This window comes from Typopeltis vanoorti, chromosome 4, assembly GCF_054136105.1.
Source record: "Typopeltis vanoorti isolate ZY-2024b chromosome 4, IOZ_Tvanoo_1.0, whole genome shotgun sequence".
NCBI classification, from domain to species: Eukaryota; Metazoa; Arthropoda; class Arachnida; order Uropygi; family Thelyphonidae; genus Typopeltis; species Typopeltis vanoorti.
In genome coordinates, this window is record NC_143552.1 from 169,803,003 (window position 1) to 169,819,989 (window position 16,987).

A 16,987-nucleotide genomic window follows, 5' to 3' on the forward strand; every position below is an offset into this window, starting at 1 on the left:
GACACATACATTCCACAAGTATGCTGCAAAATCCTGTACTATATATGGGATTTTGTACTAGTATATGTTAGATTACATTCACACCTGAAGTATGTTAGATTACATTCACCTTGTGAATGTAATCTAACATACTTCAGGCAAATAGGTTGTTCTGTGGAAAAGGGAATTAATGAACATCAATATTATACTGATTTCTTCTTTTTTCTCGTGGAAAGGCTTAGAGGTTGGTCATACATTCTTACTAAATAGCTTAAGGAAATTACAACGTACAATAGAATATACATTAAAATAAATTTTAATACACTTCTAATATTTCGGGCAACGTCATGTTGCCATTTTCACAGGAACTTAAAAACAAGACACGTGCATGCAAGTACAACACACAGTAAATCAGGATGAAGCCATTCTTTCTCTTAAAAGTCCTGATGGTGCCCCCTAGCGGGCAATGTTGGTATTCTTGGCCGATTGTGCTGAAGGTCTTCTGATGTAGGTTTCCCAAATTTGGGGCAGTCTCATGCAACCAAATTTGTTGAGGTTTGAACTGTTTCTTAGGGCTGAGGCTGATTCCATGAATTGCCATTCGTATTTGAATTTACTACGGTGTATTATCATGGCTTTCTTCCACCATATTCTATTGTGGGTATCCAACGCATGGTCTGCAAGACCAGAGTGGCTGTATTGGTGAAACCGGATGTAGTCCTTGTGTTCTGAAATTCTGATATTAACTGTCCTACCTGTTTGGTCAAAGTAGGACAGCTTACAGCTGCAAGGGACCTGGTATACACCAGGTAGGTCTAGGGAGGAGGTTGGTCTTTAGTGGAGCAGATAAGGGATGCCAATTTTTTTATATGGTCTGTAACAAGAAGTTAAGTCATGTTTTTTTAGGATTTTTGTAATTTTTTTCTAGGTGCCTCAGATATAAGGAATGGTGATGGATTTAGAGTAATCCTTGTTGTGAAGGGGGGTGGTTATTGGTTTCAATATTTTTTGGATTTTTTTGGAGGGGGGTAGCCATTGGCTGAGAAAGTGTTGAGAATGTGATTTAGTTCTGTGGTTAGGGCATTGTCATTTGAACAGATAAGTTTATCTCTGTTGTGTAGTGTCTTAATGACTCCATTGTCAAGACAACTGAATTGTCTCACTTTCCTAAAACACTGCCGGGATAACCAGGTAATCCCAAACTGTCAAATTCAAGCACCGTTTCTTTTCCCAAAAGGCTCTCCGTATTTATAACCGCACCAGCCAAGCTTTGCTCAGCGATCAAATTGCTGCTACTTGCCGTTCCCTGACTGATGCTAACTTAGCCACTCAAAGATAAGCTTTCCAGCACCTTAAACCATGAGATTTGGTCTATTTTATACAACATCTCATGCACTGCTGTGGATAAAGAATTTCAAAAAAAGTATGAGAACGACACATCAAAAGAGTTGAGAATTTAAAAAAGAACTCTAACTCCAAACCACAACTTCCTACCAAAACAGTAGTCAACCTTTCATCAATTAGTTTGAAACCTGAAGCACTTGACGCTCTCTCACGTGGCCATAACTTCGCCATTGTGCCCAGAAGAATAACTGCTGAAGACATTATGATACAAATTGAACATGGGATACAACACCTTCCAAACCACGTCGCCAATGATATTAGACTGGATGTGGCTTGTGTTCTGACCAAAGCAATACCACCAAAAACCAACATGCGCAATAAGGAAATTAAATCTCTGCAAGAATTAAAGAAAAATAAGGAAATAATAATTGCCAAAGTGGATAAAGGGAACGCTACAGTATTGCTTAATCAAACGGATTATACAGGTAAGCTGAATGCTCTATTGTTAGATCGGGCTACTTACCTCCCTATCGAGTACAATCCCACCAACTCACAAATTAGAAAACTCCACAGGCTCCTTAAGAAGGTCACTAACAAATTAAAACTGTTTAACTCCATACCTCCCCCCCCCCGTATATAGTAGATATGGACTCCCAAAAATACATAAAGAAAATGTGCCATTACGTCCCATAGTGGATGGCATTGATTCCCCCACATACAAACTAGCTAAACATTTGGCCAAAGCTCTCACACACTATACTGGCAACACACCTTCACACATAAAAAACTCAGCCCACTTGAAAGCCAGCATAGAAAACCTTACACTCAAACACACTGACGTAATGGTCAGTTTTGATGTCTTCTCCTTATTCACAAATGTCCCACTCAAAGAATCCTCACAGCTAATCCAAGCTAAGTTTCCTCCCGATATCACAATCCTTTTTCAGTTCACAATGAACTCAAGCTATTTTGTTTGGCAAGGAAAATTCTACAAACAAATAGAGGGGATAGCCATGGGTTCTCCACTCTCCCCACCCTTGGCCAACTTTTATATTGAGACTTGAAGAGAAAGCCCTAAACTCTGCCCCACAAAAACCAACCATATGGCTCCGCTGTGTTGATGATGTGCTCACTATTTGACCACATGGCTTCGATGCACTCCTCTCCTTCCTAACACACTTAAACAACCAATACCGCAGAATCAAGATCAGCCTGGAAGAGGAAAAAAAAAACAACTGCCTTCCTTTAGACACACTAGTCACCCGTCAGCCTGATGGAACCTTGGTTTTCTCGGTTTATAGAAAAAGGCAGATACATTCACCAACAATCCCGCCCCTCCCCTCACAACAATATGGAGTCATTAAAACACTACACAACAGGGCTAAACTTATCTGTTCAAATGACAATGCCCTAACCACAGAACTAAACCACATTCTCAACACTTTCTCAACCAACAACTACCGCCTCCAAAAAAAATCCAAAAAATATTGAAATCAATAAACCACAACCCCCTCCCCTTCACAACAAGGATTACTCTAAATCCATCACCATTCCCTATATCCGAGGCACCTAGGAAAAAATTACAAAAATCCTAAAAAACGTGACTTAACTTCTTGTTACAGACCATATAAAAATTGGCATCCCTTATCCGCTCCATTAAAGACCAACCCCCCTCCCCAGACCTAGCTGGTGTATACCAGGTCCCTTGCAGTTGTAAGCTGTCCTACACTGGCCAGACAGGTAGGGCAGCTAATATTAGAATTTCAGAACACAAGGACTACATCCGGTTTCACCAATACAGCCACTCTGGTATTGCAGACCATGCGCTGGATACCCGCCATAGAATACGGTGGAAGAAAGCCACGATAATATACCGTAGTAAATTCAAATACGAAAGGCTATTCATGGAATCAGCCTCAGCCTTAAGAAACAATCCAAACCTCAACAAATTTGGTTGCATGAGATTGCCCCAAATTTGGGAAACCTACATCAGAAGACCTTCAGCCCAATCGGCCAAGAATACCAACATTGTCTAGGGGGCACGATCAGGAATTTTAGGAGAAAGAATAGCTTCCTGCTTGATCTGGATTTACTGTGTACTTGCATGCACGTGTCTTGTTTTTAAGTTCCTCTGAAAATGGCAACATGAAGTTGCCGAAATATTGGAAGTGTATTAAAATTTATTTTAATGTATATTCTATTGTACACTGTAATTTCCTTAAGCTATTTAGTAAGAATATTATACCAAATACACGAAACCTCAAAAGACTATTCTGGCACAACATAGTATTGAGACTAAACATGGTATCCAGTGAGATGAAGCTCGTTCTTCTCCATAGAAACAGATTTAAATATGAATGCCTTTTCAAAAAACATTGCGAAGCCCCTTTTACATAGGACAAATCTGAATCGGAATGATTATGTCTCTTCCCCCAAAAGTTTGGGAGATTCTTATGTAACCATCAAAAATAGTTTTTAATAATATTTTTAATAATATTATTTATGAATATTAATTTCTAGCGCACAGCAACAGTTTTTAATCGATAAACCACCGACTGCTGTATGTACCTTGTATTCCCATTCCTGTGTTTTGCTTGTTTCTACACACTGATGATGTACTGTTATTTTCAGTACGAAATATCGGTACTTTCATTTCATTAAAGTTAATTACTGTGATTATTGTGTAATTTATTGTTTATAGTCAGGCCACAGGTACCTTTAAAGATTAAAAATAAGATGTGAAGGCTACTTATATATAGAAGCTGTTCACAAGTTGTGAAAATGCTTCCAAGTTTTTGTTTGCTCACACTTCGATGAAGGATTAAAACAAGAAAATAATTCCTTGTCAAGTATAATTCACTTTCAAAACCAAAAAAAAAACTTTTCACTTGGTCCAAGTATTTCAGACTATAATATTATAATAATACAGCAATACATCAATTTGCTATTTTCTGCAAAGTGATGTATTGCTGCATTGATTTCTTAAATTTTAGTGTGATTGAACAATGAGCAGCACTCATCATGAATATTCACTAGATTTCATGGGATTCTGTAGTTCAGCTGGATTCAAAGATTTCCTTTAGTTGGAAAGACCTGGGTAGGAATTCTGTCTAGAAGGCAAAGAACTTTTATCAGGACTTTTCAAATGTAGATGAGTTATTTGGTCTGATAAAAAGATGACAGAGATTTTCCTCTCTCACTGAAACTTGGGTTTTTCATCTGACAAAAACATACAAACTAGCCAGAAGAGAAACACACACAAAATTGACAGTCATAATATACTATGCACATGCAGAAAGGATTAACTGTCCCATTAATTAGGTTCAAAAGAAGATAAATTACTTGGCCAAAGTAGGCCACTGAGCCAAAAATGCAAGGAGAAAATGAAAACTACTTTTCTTCACCACAAGGGTCAGGCTAGGCAATACCAGTTTATGGTAGTATAGTATTAGAGTTATTTTTGTGCAGTGTATACATGTACTTTTGAAGATGATCTTGATGAAATGATTGAAAGAGTTCAATTTTGAATGATAAAAAAAAGTACTTTTAATTCATCATCATCATCATCATCATACGTGTCAAGGATTTAGGCCTAGTATGGCCTGTTCTGGCCTTAGAAGTCATCGTTGAATCGTTTAAGCGGACGTCCTGGTTTTCTTTTTCCTAATGGCTTGTACTTTAAGGCTTGTTTTGGTAATCTTTCTGTTTTCATTCTTTGAACGTGTTCCATCCATCTATGTTTATATTTTTTAATTTTTTCAATTACTGGTTCTTGGTTTAATTCTTTCATAATATCTTCGTTTCTTTTGTGATCAAATAGGGTATACTTTGCAGTTTTTCTCATAAGCTTCATTTCTGCTGTTGTTAATCTTTGTTTGTCTTTTTGTTTTATTGTCCAGATTTCGCTTCCATACATTAAGACCGGTAGGGCTAATGTATTGTATACTTTTAGCCTGGTTTGTTTTTGAACTAGGTTTGGTTTAAATATAGAGTTAATTACTCCTGTTATTTTTAAATTTCTTCCTCAGTAATTTTAATTAAAGTGATTAATTCAAAATGACAGCTATGTCCATAAATCTATTATAACTAATTCCACATTAGTTCTCAAAATCTTCAGTTTTAGCAACCTGTGATGAGACCTCAAAACTAGTCTGGGTATCGACCCATCCCATAATAATGCATGGTGATATTCATGTCTGAAAAGAGGCATGCTATGAATAATTTCTTGACTATAATTTACATTAAAAAACAAATTAAGTACTTGAGGGTAGAGCAATTAAAATTGATATTAATGATTACAATTAAGAAGTGTTGAACATTCTGAAATTATGTGTTTGTGTATAAACATTTACTTATTTTTATAATTAAAAAAATAAAATACAAGGATATGAGCAAACAGTGAGGACAGAAAATATAAGCTATGGGGTATGAACACAAACCAATTTACATGTGGGATTGGAGTGCAAGATTACATATTTCAGTTTAGTTACAGTGTTAATAAATATGTCACTTATTTACTCTTTTTTTTTCTTCCTCACAGTAACTAAACTGAAATATGTAATCTTACACTCCAATCCCTTAGCTAGTCTGTAAAATTGCTCATGATATGTAACTTATCATGTTCACTTTTACATATTTTTCTAAGGAGATTGCACTTAAAGAAATGCCAAATTTTGCCTGTAATAATCTAGTATTTGTAATAAATTAAACATGAACCTTAATGACATGCGCCACCATTGTTAAAATAATTGTGGAACATAATGTCATCATGTACAAGGGTGGTCTGAAAAGATCTCGGCCTCGAGCGTATGAAGTTCCCTGTGACTGCGACTTGGCCTACTATGGACAAACAGGAAGATCAGTTAACATCTGCCTGGAAGAACATAAAAAATACATTCGCTACCATTACTATGGGAAGTCAGGACTGGCAGACCACGCTTTGGACACTCCTTCACACAGGATTAGATGGAAGAAAATTAATGTGCTATTTAGGAGTTGTTACAGATCTGAAAGATTATTTTTGGAGTCAGCAATGGCTTTGAAGAATTCTCCTAACCTGAACAAGTATGGTTACATTAATTTGCCAAAAATTTGAGAGCCTGTCATCCTAAGAGCAACTCCCACACAGCTGTAATGATTTTTTTTCCCCAACATTAGAAGGTGCCATAAATAGGACTTTAGATCTTTTGTACACTGCAATTTTATTGTTTTACTTACTCACTGTCACATGTACAAGTGTGTTGTGCTCTGATGATGATGATAATTTGAAATCAGCAAAATATAAGTAGTTAATAAAACATCTTTTGATTAAATTGTTTGTTGTTGTTAACACCGTTAAAAAATTAAGTCATGAAATACCAACAACACCTAACTTTATCTGTTAGATGGATTGTCTCTCTGAACGATACCAGCAGGTTGTGTATGATGGAGTAACATCTCTAAAAAGGAGGATAATCAGTGGCATGCCCCAGGTTCTGTTCTTAGGGCCCTGCTGTTTAACTTGTTTGTAAACAATATATCATGTGGATTGACTGGGGATCTTCAGTTATTTGCTGATGATGCACAGTTGGGAAGAATTATAAGTAGCACTGCTGATGCTAATTCCCTTCAGGAAGATTTGAATAGACTTTTTACTTGGACAAAAGAGTGGGGTTGTAGTTTTAATATCAATAAGTGCAAGGTTTTGCATTTTGGAGTGCAGAAATATAAGACTGTGTACTATATCGATGGTGCAGTACTGCAGGAAGTGAATGAGATTAGAGATTTGGGAGTGATGGTTGGCAGTAGACTGAAGTTTAGAGGGCATACTGCTGGTGTTGCAAAGGCTGCATATCATAGTGCTGCTATGATAAGAAGCACTCTAACATTTAAGGATAAGGAAGTGGTTGTGCCACTGTATAAGGCACTGGTCAGACCACGCAGACTATTGTGCTCAGTTCTGGTCACCTCATTTTTCAATGTGATGTGGAAACATCAGAGAGGGTCGAGAGATCAGTGACTAAGACAACATCAGGAGTTCGGAATGCTGGCTATAGAGAGAGGCTGAAGAAATATGGATTGCAGAGTTTGGTGGATAGGAGGAAGAGAGGTGATATGATAGAGACATTTAAGTTAGTGAGAGGATTTTATCAGATTAATCCAGAGGGGGATTATAAAAAGAGTAGAAGATGAGAGGAGAAGAACCAGAGGTCCTTCCTGGAAGTTATTTAAAAGTGTAGTAAAGAAGGGTGGGAAGAGCAGATTTTTTTTTTACATGGACAATTGTCAGTGAATGGAACGCATTACCAGAGTGTGTTGTCAATGTAAGGAGTGTTTAGGATTTTAAGATTCTATATGATAAATATGTTGTCAGTGGAATGAACCTCACACAATGAGTCTCTCGATTCCATGGAGGATGTAATAATAATAAGGTACATACAATCGGTTTACCAATTAAAAACAGTTGCCACAAGCTAGAAATAAAAATTAATAAATACTTATCATCATCAAATTCTGGATATACTCCTCAAGGGGGGGGGGGGGTACAGGATATGATAGTACTACATGAAAAATTTACACCATTACTAACTTCCCATCTGCAATTTTCCTCCAAATCAGTCTGTTATCTGTCAAGACTCCAATATTATCAGGTCTTATATTTCTGTCTTCTAAGGCACTTTTTACTGTATCAATCCACCTACCTCTTGGTCTTTTTCCTGCCAACCTGGCAGAAAACACTTCTTTTTCTAATCTTTCCTCTCCCATTCTGCTTAAGTGATATTTATTACCTGAGATTAGCTCTGCTAATGCATTCCTGGATGCTGACAATATCAAGTACTTTCCTAATATCCCGTTTTTAATATGATATTGCCATTGATGCCATCTGTTCATGCTCTCAATCTTTCTCAGGACTCTCATATCTGCGGTCTCTAGTCTTTGGTCAAGTGTTTTACTTCAGACCCAGCTCTCAGATCCATAAGTTAAAACTGGTTTGAACACTGTCTTGTATACAGCTAATTTAGTGTTCCGACTAATTTCTCTCTTACTCCATATGAATTTATTCAATTGACTTCCTACCATACCAGCTTTGCTGATTCTTTTGTCTATTTCTATATTTAATTTACCATCTTCACTAAAAATCGTGCCTAAGTAGCTGAAATGTTTCACTTGTTCCACAGGTTCTCCATTCAAAACACAGTTGACATTTTCAACGATTCTGCCTATTTTCATTGTCTTTTTAATGCTGACCTTCAGACCTTCATACCATATCTATTACAACAGTTATTCAATTTAGTCAGGGAATCTTGCAGACTTGTAGTGTATTTATTTAGAAGTATAACAGCATCTGCATAAAGCAAAGAGCTGACATTAACGTTGCCATTTTTGATATCAGGTTTAATACCACTTTTCTTCATAATATGATCCATATAGATAATGAATAACAGAGGGGATAAATACTTATTTATATATTAAAAAATAAATATAAATATTTGAAAAAAAAATTATAAAATATATAAGTACAGGTTTAAAGTATCTAAAGACTATTGGAAGCATAAAGTTGACCAAAAGGTGATTGAGAAAGAAAAAGCTAAAATACTCTGGGATTTCAAAATTCAGACTGACAAAAGCTTGGAATGTAATACACCTGATATAACAGTAGTTGAAAAAAAGTGAAAAGAAGGGTGTTTAAGTTCAATGAGATATCAGTACCAGGAGATAGCCAAATTGACGAAAAAGAAACTGAAAAAATTACAAAGTAAAGTGAGTTGCAAGTCTAAGTTAATTTGGCAAAAGAAAACGAAAGTTGTTCCCATAACAATAGGTGCCATCCTGAAAACACTGAAAAACGTTTAGAAGTACTCAAGTTAGATGGATTAAAATCCAGGCAGTTGCAAAAGGCTGCTTTGTATGGCACAGCATTCATATTCAGATGGTATTTCCACAATTCATAGGCCCTTGGGTAGAGCTCAAATTAGTGGTATATAACCAGCCTTTTACTTAAGGCTGAGGAAGCAAATCAAGCTTGGATGAATGAATATATGTGTGTGTGTATAAACAAGGCCTGTGTAGCTCAGTGGAAGTGGCGCTTGCGTGCTCTGCCTCTGCGCTTTGTCACTTGAAGTCAGACTAAAGTTCAAGTCTAGTCGCTGACTGGAGGAACTTTTTCTAAGCTTTTCTTCGACCAATTCCCGAGTTAGTCGATCTCTGGCACAGGCAAGCAGGTTTTTTCTCCAGGAAACTTGGGTTTTTTATCCCGTAAACTCAAGAAAATCGACTGTAGTACCCACATTATTTCATACAGTAAAATATCTTATTAGGGTTAGGTATCAAGAGATGGCAGCACTTGTTTGCCAGCCTCTTCATCGCGGCTGCTATAATTAGTGATAGACATGGGCCAGCTATCTCTGATTGGCTACCAATGGAGACTGAACTGCCCATTCAGTCTCTGAAAGCTAGACAGGGTATAAAGGCCTTGCCTACTCCCTATAAAAGGAATAAAAGGCATTAGCTGATTTATATATATATATATATATAAACAATACTTATCAAAAATATAAATATTTATTAATGTTAACTTTGATTTCTAGCTCATGGCAACCATTTTTAATTGTTAAATCGACTGTTATATGTTCCCTGTATTCCTGTTCTTTGATTGACTTGTTTCTACACGCTGATGATGTGCTGTTATTTTCAGTACAAAATATCTATACTTTCATTCAAGTTTATTACTGTGGTTATCGTGTAATTTTGTAGTTTATAGTTATTCCACAGGTACCTTTAAAGATTAGTCTCTTCTTATGGTTTTTCCTCAGGATGCTCATTTTCATCTCACAGAGAGACCATACACACATCTGATAATATTGACGTTTGAAAGTTTTTTTCACTTGATTATACTATAAGTTAAACATGCCAAGAAATTATATTCTTGATTTAATCCTTTATTCAAGTGTAAGAAAATGAAAACTTGTATATGAAGTAACATCACAACTGGGCTATTTGTATGTAGAGGCTAATGACTTCACATTAATTGCCTTAGTATGCCATAATACAAAGCATGTATCCTTACAGACATGTATAATGCTATGCATTATGGGAAGGGCCAGTACCCAGAGCAGTTTGACATTTATTGAAGTCTTATGTGGGAGACAGACCCAGAAGTGATACCAAGGTTGAAGTAATGCAAAAGTCATATTTCTATATACGAGTAGTCAGAAGGTTTCACACCTTATTAATAAAATATCTGGATTAGAGAAAGATGTTTGAAAGCTTTTTCACTTGGTTATACTATAAATTAAACATGCCAAAAAATTATATTCTTGATTTAATCCTTTATCGAAGTCTAAGCAAATAAAAATTTGATGTGAAGTAACATCACAACTAGACTACTTGTACGAGGGTGGTCTGAAAAGTTCTCGGCCTCAACCATAGATGGCAACACTATCGGCAAGATTTCTAAGTTGGTACAACTGTCATAAGCCTCCATGTGAAATTGCAAGTCATTCTATCAAGTAGTTTGTTTTATACAGCTGTCTGAAGCAAAAGTGTTGTCTGTATCCCTTGAAATGGATAAAATTGAGTATCATGCAGTTATAAAATTCTTTGTAAAAGAAGGTTTAATGGCAAAAGAAATTCATTCCAAGTCCATAAAAGTTCATGGGCACTCTTCTTCTTCATTTTGGACAATCAAGAAATGGGCTGCCTAGTTTAAATGTGACCATACCAGATGATCCACATGAAGAATGTCCAAAAAGTGTAACACCACCAGAAATCATTGATCAAGTGCACAACATGGTATTGGATGACCAACCAGTCAAAGCACGTGAAATTGCTGAAATTATAGGCATTTCAAAAGAACGTGTAGGATATATTTTGCATGAAGAATTGCATATGAAAAAGCTTTGCACAAGATGGGTGCCGCGCTTGCTCACAGCAGATCAAAAATGCACTCGCACAGTGCTTCGAGTGTTTTAACAAAAATAAAACTGATTTTGTGCGTCAATTTATTACTATGGATGAGACTTGGATTCAAAATAACACACCAGAATCCAAACAGCAGGTCAAAACAGTGGATATAAGCCCGTTGTTCAGCACCAAAGAAGACAAAGTCAGTTCCATCAGCAGGAAAGAACATGGCATCGGTGTTTTGGGATGCTAAAAGGCATTTTGTTTATTAATTACCTTGAAAAGGGTAAAACAATAACAAGGGAATATTATTCCAATCTTTTTAACCAAACTAGATGAAAAAATTCATGAAAAATGACCCAGTTTGCAGAAGAAAAAAATCATCTTTCATCAGGAAAATGGAACAATCTGCACTACGAATTGTTGGAACATCCACCTTATTCCCCAGATTTGGCTCCCTCTGACTTCTATCTGTTCCCAAAAGTAAAACTCTTCCTCGCTGGTCAGCATTTTTCTTCGAATCAAGAGGCGATTGCAGCTGTAGAGGTGTATTGTGCAGATCTTATTGAGAACCACTACAGAGACGGGATAATGGCGGTGGAGCATCACTGAAATAAATGTATTAGTCTTAAGGGAAATTATGTTGAAAAATAAAAATAATTTTGAAATTATAAATTTGTTTTTTCATTGTTAGGCAGAGAACATTTTAGACCACCCTCGTATATATAGAGGCTGATGACTTCACATGTAGCCCAGTTGTGGTGCTACTTCACGTGCAAATTTTTATTTGCTTATAGACTTGGATAGAGGATTAAATCAAGAATATAATTTCTCGACATGTTTAATTTATGACAATATTGCTATATGAAAACTAAATTTCAATAAATTCACTGAGTGTATTCCTTTACTACCCATAGATGGATTTAAGTCATTTGGTGAAAGGTTGATAACAGTAATGGCTCTGCATGAAAAAGAAATTCTTTGACATACCTGACAGCAGATTTAGGTATTGATCCATAAATCAACACACTTAAGCCCCTATATAATCCTAGGACACCATGATATCTTACAGTTTTTCGTACTACATCACTAATCCCAGTATATCTAGGTTTTGCAGATCTTTCATCTAATTGCAGTTGGGTTTTCACATATTCTGTTGGAAAAGTAATACAAATCTCTATCCCTCCAGTAATGCCACCTAGAAAGAGCCAAGTGTAAAATATTAGATACACATCATGATACATTTCATAATTAAATCATTAATTTACTCCATTTTCTAATACTCAGTCAAGAAAATGAGAATCATGTAAAAAAAAAAGAAACAGGATTTTTTTTTATTCACATTCACATCATTAGCACATACTAAATCTTTTACTGCCTGCTTATATCTCACACAATGGACAGCAATCAAGTGTGAAAAGATATAAATCTTTTGCAGAATCATGATTTCCATTCACTAATATACTTCACTGTGGTTTGGAAAAAAAATGGAAACCTGCAAAAAAAAAAAAAAATATGTAAATAAAACAGAAGGGATTGTTTCTGAGCAAACCATCACATAACCCACCTTTAATAGGTATCAAGGTACTGAACAAATGAGATGATCTAGCAATTTGGGATTCAGTCAAAGAAATTACATTTCATACTATCTAGAATAACAACCACCTGAAGAAAGCTGTTCTTGCCATGAAAACGGAGCAGATAGCAATAAGATAACTGCTAAAGATTTTAAATATCAATGTTAACACACACACACACACACACACACAATATATATATATATTTTCTAGCCTTTACACTTATATACATATATTTACACTATATAATTCACAATATTGGCAATTTATGTTACATTACAATGACTGGAAGTTGATCTTGTTGTCCAAATTACTTATGAGTAATACTTTTGGATTAGTCTCTGTTTTGACACTAGCTACTTGTGTCAAAACCTCCAGAAGTGATGACATGAATTAGGGGCATATATGTGTTTCCTTTGCTGGGTGAGGCCACCTACCATAGTAAAGCAGACTTTCATAGCAATTTGCATCAATGCTGGAATTTCCATTGCATCTTCTGGAAGTGACTTCATATATATGAGGTAATGGGTTTACAGTGATACTGCTGAACCTGGCTAAGGCCTTTGACAGGATACCACATGAAATTCTAATCCATAAACTGCAACATATGGGAATGGATATAGGATAGGTGAGATGGATAGGAGGGTGGTTGATGGAGAGATACCAATGAGTAGTTTACTCAGGAGTAGAGTCCAAAAGATGGCCTGTGACTAGTCGTGTGCCGCAGGGTTCTGTACTTGGACCACTGCTGTTTAATTTGTTCATTAACGATATAGGGAAGGAACTGAGAGGAACAGTTCACTTGTTCGCTGATGATGCAAAGTTGGATAGGGCAATAGTGAATGCAGAAGATGTCAAAATTTGGATGATTTGGATAGACTGGAGGTGTGGGATAAGGAGAATGGATGTCAATTTAATGTGGCAAAATGTAAGGTTATGCATTTTGGGGTGAAAAGATTAGCAGCAGTATATCACATTGGATTGGTGAAACTGTACTCCAGGAGATTGATGAGGCCAGGGACTTGGGAGTGTTGGTGGATAGGGAGTTGAAGTTTAGGGCGGCACATTGCAAAAGTGGCTAAATCAGCTCATCAAATCACTTGGATGCTGAAGAATACTTTGACGAGCAGAGATAAGCAAGTTATTGTTCCTCTGTATTGAGCCTTGATAAGACCCCATCTCGACAACTGTGTGCCCAGATCTGGTCACCTAGGTTTCTTTTTGATGGGGAGGAAGTGGAGAGGATCCAGAGGCATGTGACCAAGATGATAGTTGTCTATGGAATGAACCATATGAGAACAGGTTGAAGATTTGTGGGTTGCAGAAATTAGTTGACAGGCAGAAAAGGGGAGATATGATTGAGACATTCAAATTGCTAAAGGGTTTCTATAGGATTAATTCAGAGGATATTTTTGAGAACAGGACTGGTGGTGGGATTACTAGGGGACAACCATGGAAGCTGGGCAAGAGTGTGGTTAGTTAGGGTGTTAGAGCTGGGTTTTTTACTTTTAGCGTGGTGAATGAGTGGAATAAGCTGCAGAGTCTGTTGTGGGTGCTATGACAGTAAATGAGTTCAAGGCAAAGTATCATAGATACTGTGTGAATGTCGAATAGTTGCGATGGACATGAAGTTTAGAGCCTCCCTCGATAAGTCTAAGGACTCCTTGGAGTCGCCCGTAATAATAATAATAATAAAATTCTTGCATTTTCAATTATGGCTGGCCACCACACAGCATTGAAGGCTCCTTGTACATCGAATGAGATTAGTATGGCTCCCACTGAAGAGACCTCAATAAAGGTCGAAACTAGTCTGGGTAGATGGCCAATCCCTTTAATGCATAACAGTATACATATCCACATAGGAAATGTGTTTTGCATTATGGGAGATACTGGGTTAGAAGTGCCTGGTAGCTTGCTCCACCTTTGCCACGAGTTGCCTTGGTGTTGCACTACTTACTGGATAAGATAGTACAACACTATATTTAGTCCTGAAGATATTTTCAGGCGCAAACTTTGTTTGCTCTCACTGGGATAAAGGATTAAACTAAATCTATTATAGTCTAACCTAGTGATAAATAAATTTTCAACATCTTTCTCTAAATCCAGAGTAATTTTTAAAAAAGGTGATAAACCTTTTGGCAACTCCCATAGGCACAGATGACTTGCTACTGCTTCTGCCTGGTATCTCCAGCTCTGGGCCTGGCTCCCACCGAAGAGACCTCAATAAAGGTCGAAACTAGTCTGGGTAGATGGCCAATCCCTTTAATGCATAACAGTATACATATCCACATAGGAAATGTGTTTTGCATTATGGGAGATACTGGGTTAGAAGTGCCTGGTAGCTTGCTCCACCTTTGCCACGAGTTGCCTTGGTGTTGCACTACTTACTGGATAAGATAGTACAACACTATATTTAGTCCTGAAGATATTTTCAGGCGCAAACTTTGTTTGCTCTCACTGGGATAAAGGATTAAACTAAATCTATTATAGTCTAACCTAGTGATAAATAAATTTTCAACATCTTTCTCTAAATCCAGAGTAATTTTTAAAAAAGGTGATAAACCTTTTGGCAACTCCCATAGGCACAGATGACTTGCTACTGCTTCTGCCTGGTATCTCCAGCTCTGGGCCTGGCTCCCACTGAAGAGACCTCAATAAAGGTCGAAACTAGTCTGGGTAGATGGCCAATCCCTTTAATGCATAACAGTATACATATCCACATAGGAAATGTGTTTTGCATTATGGGAGATACTGGGTTAGAAGTGCCTGGTAGCTTGCTCCACCTTTGCCACGAGTTGCCTTGGTGTTGCACTACTTACTGGATAAGATAGTACAACACTATATTTAGTCCTGAAGATATCCACATAGGAAATGTGTTTTGCATTATGGGAGATACTGGGTTAGAAGTGCCTGGTAGCTTGCTCCACCTTTGCCACGAGTTGCCTTGGTGTTGCACTACTTACTGGATAAGATAGTACAACACTATATTTAGTCCTGAAGATATTTTCAGGCGCAAACTTTGTTTGCTCTCACTGGGATAAAGGATTAAACTAAATCTATTATTGAGATTAGTAAGTCTTTTTTTTTGCTGTAGACAGTCTTCTGTGAAATCTTTAATCTCCATAATTGCATCTACTGTGCTTGATTGAGGTCTAAATGCATACTGATTCCTGCTTAATAGGTCTCTTGAGTAGACGGTGCATGATTTAGTTTATCAAAAGTTTTTCTAGTATCTTACCAGCAACATTTATGAGACTGATTGGACTGTATTTGGTAATTTCGTCGAATGTTTCATTTCCTGGTTTGATTATGGATATAATTTTAGAGTGTTTCCATAATAAATGAAACTGTCCTCTTTTTAAGGCGATTCGGTGAAAACTGTCGTTAGGAATTCTGGAAATTTGACACACACACACACACACACACACTCTCTTAGGATTATATCGCTGGTTATTCCGTCCTCTCAAGGAATTTTTCTTGGATCCATTGATCTTAATATTGACTTAATTTCATTAGTTGTAAATATATTGTCATTAGAAGAGTCTATGTCTGTTTCCATTCTTTGTAAGTTTTGTGGATTTCTTCATCTGTTGATTCAACATCCTCAGGAATAAACCTGTATCACAATGTGTTTATCATAATAGCTGCAGTAAAAAAAAATTTTTAGCTTACACTAAAAACTTAGCAGTTTCTGCTAAGTTTTTAGTATATGAGCTGTTTTCTTGATATTGTTTTCTTGCCTTATTCTTGCTTGCCATTAATTTAAACATAGTTCCAAGGATTCGATATGAATGAAACAGCAGCACAGAATTTTTTCCATGCTTCAGTTTTTGTGTTTGTAATGCTGGACTGATAGCTGTATTTGGCTTTATAGTAGTTCTGTCTTCTACTCGGTCTTAAATCTTGACTGTCGTATGTTCTTTGATATAGTTGTCTGAGTATGTTTACGTGTTTTCTTAAGACTGTTAGTTTGTCGTTCCACCAAGATACTGATTTTTTTTTCACCATCGATGTTTAGCTTCTTTGTTGCTCTGAGTGTTTGGTCACTGGACTTTTTCAGACCTCATTAAAGTGCAGAAGCAAGGAGGTCTATGTCAACCTAGCCATCTGATGCCAAGGTTCTTGTGTAAGCTGAGCTGTTGATCCCACTAAAGTGACACTCGAGATTAGGCATGAAAATTCTCTTTTTAATGCTTTTACAAATA

At 36.7% G+C, this 16,987-nt stretch overlaps 1 protein-coding gene across 1 annotated transcript in view; it reads right to left on the reverse strand.

Moving 5' to 3' along the window:
* sea (mitochondrial citrate transporter scheggia) overlaps positions 1-16,987 on the reverse strand; it is a 204,842-nt gene that overhangs the window by 98,161 nt on the left and 89,694 nt on the right. The window contains exon 2 of the mRNA XM_090391587.1: positions 12,196-12,403. Coding sequence (XP_090247713.1) covers positions 12,196-12,403 — 208 coding nt within the window. The remainder of the gene's footprint in view (positions 1-12,195; positions 12,404-16,987) is intronic.